The 8,526-nt window shown below is 38.3% G+C and overlaps 1 protein-coding gene across 1 annotated transcript; it reads left to right on the top strand.

The window, feature by feature from the left end:
* Positions 1 to 321: 321 nt before the first annotated feature.
* On the top strand, positions 322 to 8,315 carry NMBR (neuromedin B receptor). Its single transcript, XM_005901200.3, has 3 exons — positions 322 to 743; positions 5,543 to 5,891; positions 7,914 to 8,315. The coding sequence occupies exons 1-3, from the start codon at positions 322 to 324 to the stop codon at positions 8,313 to 8,315; spliced, it is 1,173 nt and encodes a 390-aa protein (XP_005901262.2).
* The last annotated feature ends 211 nt before the right edge of the window (positions 8,316 to 8,526 follow it).

The following is an 8,526-nucleotide window of genomic DNA, read 5'->3' as shown; positions in this document are numbered from 1 at the left end:
GTTACTCTCCGCTAGCTAGAAGCGAGGACAATCCATTGAGGACTGGAACAAAGACTCAACTGTTTTGCCTTTTTTTTTTTTTTCTTTTTTAAATTCGGAGCCAGCAGGAGCCAACGCGCCCCTTCTAAAAGTGAAGGGCTGGAGCCTGTGGACACTTCTCACCCGCCGGGTCTTCCTGGGGACCAGGCGGTGTGACCCGATCCTCGCGGGCGGGAAGCTTGTCCTGGCGGGAGGGAAATCCATTCAGCCTAAGAGTGAGTTGCACTCTTCTGGGCACCTGGCCCCACGGAAACTTCAGCGAACTCTCCTGGAAAAGAGACCATGCCACCCGAGTCTCTTTCCAACCTCTCCCAGCCCGCGGGCGGGAATCGGAGCGGTTTCGTTCCCGGGATGTCGGAAAGGGATTTCCTACCCGCCCCGGACGGGACCACTGCGGAGTTGGTGATCCGCTGTGTGATCCCGTCTCTCTACCTGCTCATCATCACAGTGGGCTTGCTGGGCAACATCATGTTGGTGAAGATCTTCATCACCAACAGCGCCATGAGGAGCGTCCCCAACATCTTCATCTCTAACCTGGCCGCTGGGGACGTGCTGTTGCTGCTCACCTGCGTCCCGGTGGATGCCTCGCGCTACTTCTTCGACGAGTGGATGTTCGGGAAGGTGGGCTGCAAACTTATCCCGGTGATCCAGCTCACCTCCGTGGGGGTGTCCGTGTTCACGCTCACTGCCCTCAGTGCCGACAGGTAAGGGCAGAGGCTGCGGCCGTGGAGAGGGGCGGAAGTGTACCTGGGCAAGGAGGGATAAGTGAAGGGCAGGGAGGAAGAGGGGAGAGGAGGAGAGAGACTCTATCAGATAATCAGAGTAAAAGGAGTTAAAATGGACAGAGATGTGAAGCTTGAAAAAAAAATAAGAAAACCATTATTTAAAAAACATTTGCATTAGTTTAAAATTGCACAGCCTAGCCTTTCCCTTCCACACACTTTGTTATTGTTCAGTGGCTAAGTCGTGTGTGAGCTTTTGCGACCCAATGAACTGCAGCACTGCCAGGCTTCCCTGTCCTTCACTATCTCCCCGAGTTTGCTCAAACTCATGTCCATTGAGTCACACACACTTTCGGGATCTTCATTATCCATTTCATAGAAAAACTATAGAATAGATGTGCAACAATCCTGTAGAAGCTTTTGGTGTGTCCCTAAAAACTTAGAGGTGCCCTTTCCTTATTCAGTGGTTTAATAACCTGATAGATAAGACTGTCTGCCTTAATACTAGGAAAGTGTTTGATTTTGATTTTTTTTTTCCAAATAAGGAGAAGACTTATTTCACTAACTAAATGCTGCTATTTATTTGAAGCAAAAACATCTAGAATAGTATATATTCTTCAGACATGACTTTATACATTCTTCTAGTTTTATTACCTGAAGTCCAGTGATACGATTTTTTCCCCCCTACCAACAGGTAAGATACTAAGTTTTACTATCTTAAAACAGTGCTGAAAAATACATCTTTGATATAAAATCTTCTTTCCATATATTTCAAGAGTGGGAAATGTCTGTTATTCTACCTTATGGATCAACTAGTTCAACTGTGTTATTTTTCAGATGAGGATATTGAAGCCCAGGCAGGCCTGGGAGGAGAATCCAGTCCTGTTGACTCTTGGTCCAGTACCCTATCCCAGACTCTCTACAATCATGATTTGGGGAATTTAAGCAGAAGGAATATCTGGATGGGTGTGGGGAGAAATGTGTAATTAGACATCATTGCATGGAACCCTGGTCAAATTTCCTTAGGAGTGGGTTGTTGACTTAAGCTGTTTAGATAAACAGTTTAACTTGAATGATTAAGGTGGTGTTCATGATCCTTCACTTTAATTTACATATTAAATTATTAATGAAAAATGAGTCCATCTAAATTTCTTGGCATTTGTAATAATACCTTTACATCACTTTGGCATTGAGAAGTTAATCTTCATTGATGGAAAGACAATATTCAATAGAAAGTTGAGAGCCATTGTCTTTTAAACCAAATACTACTGACCTTTTAGTTTGTGTAATGTATTCTTTTTAAAACCACATTCCTATAAAGATGGGTGACTTTGAGTAATTTATGCATCTCATTTTGTTTCTATGACCATTTCTATTCAGTGTTATCTTTTAAAACACTTTTTTGTATATCAGAAGTAAAATGTGACTTTTTAGTTTAGTTGCCCTTCTTCATGGAATCCATTTTAATTAGAATGTGAAAAAATTCTTAGTGATTAGAATAAAACTTAATGAAGAGCTATCATTATAATAGTTACTCTCTTTATGCTTTCATTTTTAAAAGTGATATCAGTAGCAAGACCTAGGGCTTGAGTTTATTTCATACTACTTTTCTCAATCTACTGTCTTGGAGATTGGAAAATTGGCTCTGACAAAGGACAGAGAAAATGCTATTCTTTATATATTTACTGACTTTTTTCAGTTTATGTGTATCACGTACTTTGTAAACATAGTGTGAGTACTTTAATAACAGCATAAAGTTGGTTGCCTCTTCTGTGTGGTCCAGAGCCTACTCTTGCTGCTTGGTGTGCATTTTGAAAATTTAAATCAAGGAACTGGAATTACTGGTGGTGAAATTACATAGTACATTCCAATATATGCTTCAAATGGTTTGGAAATGTTTTGTTACAGGTTTACACTTCTATTTTTCTTCCAGAACATAGTAATCAAGTGTTGATTAGTAATTAACCTCCTCATACTTCATCTCACTGAACATTTTAATTTCTTGTGGATTTGGAGATAGGTGTAAGATTAATTGCCCTTAGTACTGTGCTAACTTTTTTTTTTTGTTTGTTTCTTATCCTCACAACACTACGAAATAGACACTGTAATTATTACCATTTTAAAGTGAAGAAAAATAATACTTGAAATTAAGCAACATTTCCACAATCTCACAGTGATGAAACCATTGTCTGAACCCAATTCAAAACCTGGACTCTTCACCATTAAGATGCATTATTACTTTCCCTGGTATAAGAAATTCTTAATGGCTTTTCCTACTTAATAGCAGACTGAAAAGTTAAGTTTAACACATCATCATAATATACTACTTAACTCTGCAGTAAGCAATATTTGTTTAGCCATAATAATACTGCATTGACTATCTTGTAAAAATGTAATGTATCTTACTAAATCAGGAAGTTAGGAATGAGAAGAATAAAGGTGGTATGAGAAAGAAAATCTTTAAATATCATAACAGGATGTCAAGAGCTAATGTCTGTAATAATTAATTCAAGAGGCAATGGCAGAAGTACATTTCTTGGATGTAAGTAGGTAATGATTTGAAATTTGTTTTAACTCAGGAGTGGGACCAGAGATGGAATGAGAGACTTCTACTTTTCTTTGTAGCACTCAGTGCTCTCTGATTTGAAAAACAAACCAAACTATTTGAATGCATTCATCTGATAAAGTTTAGAAAAGAAGATGCATTAGCTCATTCTAGTTACTGATTGTAATTCTTTCAGCTTTGGAAGAACATTCAGTTAATCAGAATAGGAGAAAGAAACTCACGCCTGTTGAGTTCTGCCACGTGCAAGGTCTGCATCGTGTTTGCAACTTCATTACATTTGGAGTTGAAGCTGCTTGTTGTTGCTTTGCTTTCATTTCTGTATGTTTCTTGGGAAGACCTTCTAGATGAAAATGTGAACTGCTGCTTTCCTGTTGAGGGTCTGGAAACGACACCTGGTGCAAGTCAGGAAGGAGAGAGACTATTTTATTGAGGTTGGGAGCTGCTCCTCTCCTATGGGCAATGGCATGAATTCTTATAGAACCTCAGAGGGAGACTTTAATCTGCTTGTTTTGTAGCTTAAACTATTCTGAATTTTTGAAATATCAGACTAACTCAAACATAAATAAAGAGAAGGCACAGGATCATGGCATGGTAACTAACTGCTAGGTGCCAGACATTGTAATAGGCACTCTGTACAGTTTTTCTAATCACAAAACGTTGAGGGAGATGTTTTTATCCCCAACTTACAGATGCAGAAAAAGATCTTAAGCGATATTCTAAAAGATATCAGAGATGAAATAGCAATGCTAATTTGTTTGACTAAAATCACTTTTTTCTGTATCTTGTTAAAATCCTAGGTATATGGGTACCCTGATATGCTTTTAAAGACAGATATAAGTAATTTGAGATTTACATATGATTTTGTTCTTTTTGCATTATTATTAACTTACTTAATAGTCATGTGTAATTGAATGAGGTGTTTAAGCTATTGTGTCCTGGAGTGTGGTTCATTTACCACTATGATGGTATTAGGTAGGAAAAGACTTCATGAGGTCTTGACATTAAAGAAATTTGAGCTATAAAGACAGAATGCTATTCCATTTCCAGTTCTTTCTGTCCTTATGACTAAATTAGGGAGAAAACCCCAGTATATATTCTTCTCTGAGGTTTCTCAATGTCCTTAGGGGGAAAAAAAGGTAGGAGACCCAACCTCAGAAGCTCTAGAAAAGTATTCAGGTAAATTTTAATAATACTATTTTGTGAATATTTTATATTTTATGATTATGTGTTATAATACTTGCAGTAGTAATTGGAAATAAAATCATTTAATTAAAATTATTCAATATATGATAATACCTGCAGTATGTGTAGATGGAGAAAATACTGGTGAAGGATGTAAGCAAATTATTGAAGTTTGGGAAATGACAATTTAAAATATTTTTCTCATCTTTTCTGTGCTCATAAGCAGTAGAATGACTTTTGGACAGAGAGACACCAGGGTTCTTAGTTATTCCACACACTACATTACAGCTTGGGAATAATGGGGTGTTGGCACCTCTCTCTGTTTAAAAAAACTTAAAATATTTATTTTATAGTGGAGTATAGCCAATTAACAATGTTGTGATAGTTTCAGATAGACAGCAAAGGGACTCAGCCATACATATACATGTATCCATTCTCCCCCAAACCCCCTCCCATCCAGGCTGCCACATAACATTGAGTAGAGTCCCCTGTGCTATACAGTCAGTCCTTGTTGGTTATCCATTTAAAATATAGTGGTGTGTACATGTCAATTCCTTTCCTTCCTCTCATCCTTAATCCTCGAAACCACAATTCATTTTTTTTTTTACATTACTAAGTGTAAAAAAATTTTTTTTTCATTCTCTAAGTCTATTTCTGTTTTGTAAATAAGTTTGTTTGTTATGTTTTAAAATTAGTTTTTTAAAAATTATTTTTTTAATTCTTTATAAAAGGGAGGTCATATGATATTTCTCCTTCTCTCTCTGACTTTGTTAACTCAGTGTGACAATCTCTAGGTCCGTCCATGTTGCTGCAAGTGGCATTATTTCACTCTTTTTAATGGCTGAGTAGTATTCCATTGTGTATCTGTACCATCTCTTCTTTATCCATTCCTCTGCTGATGGACATCTAGGTTGCTTCCATGTCTTGGCTATGGTAAACAGGTTGGCATCTTAGTAAAATCTCTCTCTCTTTTCCTTTCTCTTTTTAATTTTTCTTTCTTAAGAGAGTAATTTGAGATGTACTGTCTGCCCAGGTACAGAGCCATTGTAAACCCCATGGATATCCAGACATCAGGGGCAGTGCTGTGGACCTGTGTGAAGGCCGTGGGCATCTGGGTGGTCTCCGTGCTGTTGGCTATTCCCGAAGCCATATTTTCCCAGGTGGCACGCGTTGGCAGCTTGGATAACGGCAGCTTCACGGCGTGTATACCCTATCCTCAGACGGATGAATTACATCCAAAGATTCATTCAGTGCTCATCTTCTTGGTCTACTTCCTCATACCACTTGTTATCATAAGTGTTTATTATTATCACATTGCAAAGACCTTAATTAAAAGTGCACATAATCTTCCAGGAGAATACAATGAACATACCAAAAAACAGGTAAGCTCTGTAGGTGTGTATGTTAAGGGCATGCTGGTGAGAAGCAGTCAGTGCTATTTTGAGTTCTAGTTCATGGGCTTTCAATACCAGGAATGATTAGAACAGTAAGAGGACACTGGGACATGCAGTAGCCTGAACTAGAAGGGATGTTGGAGACAGGGGTCTCTATTTCGTGGCCATGTCTTAGCAGTCTGTGGGGTCGCTAAGAGTCGGACACGACCGAGCAACTTCACTTTCACTTTTCACTTTCATGCATTGGAGAAGGAAATGGCAACCCACTCCAGTGTTCTTGCCTGGAGAATCCCAGGGATGGTGGAGTCTAGTGGGCTGCCGTCTATGGGGTTGCACAGAGTCGGACACGACTGAAGCGACTTAGCAGCAGCAGCAGCTTAGCTGTAAAAGTCCACTGAGGTCCAATTTATCCGACACCTGAACATGCCTGTTAGAATGTCACTGATGGCTTTTCTTTACATGCAAATGTTTATGCAAAGAAACACATAACAAACCAGAAAAAATTTCACATTTTAAGTATGTGTGTGTACTAAGTCGCTTCAGTTGTGTCTATTTGTGACCCTATGGATCTTCCTGACACAGGGATCAAACCCAGGTCTTCTGTATTGCAGGTGGATTCTTTACCATCTGAGTCACATTTTGAGTATATATTTATTCAATTATTGTTTCTTCTCCCATTAGCCCACAGGGGATGACAGAAAGTCTGGGGGAAGGTTACATCAGAAAAGGACTAGGACACTACCCGGGGACTGGGGGTGAGGTTTGGTTAGAACACCAAAGCAGGAGACTGGGAACAGAGGGCCTCAAAACAAGAGTGAAAGGGAGCAGAGGGCGGGCTGGTGCCAAGGTCAGACTTGGTCTAATTCAACTTTATAGCTTTTCCAATAAGTAAATAGTAAATAAATGTACACTGCAGTGAAATTCTGGCACCTAGGCTCAACCTGCTATGGAGGCCCATGCTTAGTAATGGAAGCTTCACATCCACTTTCCTAATCCATCCAAGTTGTCTAATTGATGCTACTGGACTATATCCAGAGCGCCACATTCTGCTTCCTGATCTAGACTCCTTCTCACTTACACTTTTGTTTATCATTCACCACTACTTACTCCCCAGTGTCAGATCTCTTTTAATCCTAAATCCTTCCAGACTTCCCTGGCATATTCTAGTCAATTACCAATAGTTTTAACTCAGAAAATATCTTGTCTACTATAAATATCTTAGTAAATTATGTCTTCACTTTCATGTTGCCTTATTTAAATATTCAAACAAATTAGACAAATGTGAGCTAACCTTGGGGCTTTAGATATTAGAAAATGATTTTTAGATTTAAAAAGATTACTGTCTCATATTTGAATTTTGTCTATTTATCACATTCCTGAAGACCTTCCTATAAAACACTAAACATACTAGGTGAATTTTATGAAAAGAAAGTGTTTTTATTTTAAGGGTATGTAGTCTAACATAATAATGTTTATAGAAATGACAGTTATATCAGATGCTTTTGATTTATGAGAGGCTGGAATTTAAATTAAATTTCAAGTTTTTTTTCTGTGTGTGTGTGGATAGGATTTTTAAAAAGTCATGCCCTATTTCAATAGATCAACTTTTCTTATTTAAAATACTCTGATTTAAAATTTTTTAAGCTTGAATTTATTCTGTGGTTTTTTTAATTCAACGAGTTTAATACAAACAGAAATGATTTATGTTTATATTGATCGTGATAAGGCTTGAAGCAAAAGGAAAAGTTAAGACATTTTTAAGATCACAGTTTTAACATGAACGTAGCCTTTTAGAAACTGTCAAACATTTTAAAGTGAAAATAGTGCAGTGACCAAAATAGGCTACATCAAATTGTTAAAGTTATTATCTTGGCAAGGAAAACTGTTTTTGTGCTTTTGGGAGCATTTGCATGCTACGGCTGAGTTTTACATCTTTCGAACACAGTGTGTTTTAGAATGTGGCTGCCTCCATTTTCATTTAATCGAGGGACTGTTTCTTTATATTTGCAGATGGAAACACGGAAACGCCTGGCCAAAATCGTGCTGGTCTTTGTGGGCTGCTTCATCTTCTGTTGGTTTCCAAATCACATCCTTTACATGTACAGGTCTTTCAACTATAACAAGATTGACCCGTCTCTAGGTCACATGATTGTCACCTTGGTTGCCCGGGTTCTGAGCTTTTGCAGTTCCTGTGTCAATCCATTTGCTCTTTATTTGCTCAGTGAAAGCTTCAGGAGACATTTCAATAGTCAGCTCTGTTGTGGAAGGAAGTCCTATGGAGAGAGATCCACCAGCTACCTACTCAGCTCCTCTGCAGTGCGCATGACCTCCCTGAAAAGCAATGCTAAGAACGTGGTGACCAATTCTGTATTACTCAATGGGCACAGTGTGAAGCAGGAAATGGCACTGTGATTTTGTCCATTCAACTCACTACCTGAAAAGAAAGTACTCTTGTATTTCTGTTGAGTAGAACAGAACTGAGCTATTATTTTTCTTAGTAAATCTCAGCTAATTCATTAAAGGATTTCACAATTGACTCGGAAAAGGCAAAACAAACATTATTACCATTTTTCTCTGAACAAGACTTTAAATGACATTAAAAATGTATGTATTCCTCACATTA

Source organism: Bos mutus, chromosome 9, assembly GCF_027580195.1.
Source record: "Bos mutus isolate GX-2022 chromosome 9, NWIPB_WYAK_1.1, whole genome shotgun sequence".
Classification (NCBI taxonomy): domain Eukaryota; kingdom Metazoa; phylum Chordata; class Mammalia; order Artiodactyla; family Bovidae; genus Bos; species Bos mutus.
Note: the sequence above shows the minus strand (reverse complement) of the source record. Positions and strands in the feature narration are given on the sequence as shown.

What these genes read in the sequence shown, in the direction of transcription:
- NMBR (XM_005901200.3), top strand. Translation starts at nt 322, where the DNA reads ATGCCACCCGAGTCTCTTTCCAACCTCTCCCAGCCCGCGGGCGGGAAT. An exon ending in ACTGCCCTCAGTGCCGACAG is followed by an intron (nt 744 to 5,542) that starts GTAAGGGCAGAG and finishes CTGTCTGCCCAG; the next exon opens with GTACAGAGCCATTGTAAACC. An exon ending in ATGAACATACCAAAAAACAG is followed by an intron (nt 5,892 to 7,913) that starts GTAAGCTCTGTA and finishes TTATATTTGCAG; the next exon opens with ATGGAAACACGGAAACGCCT.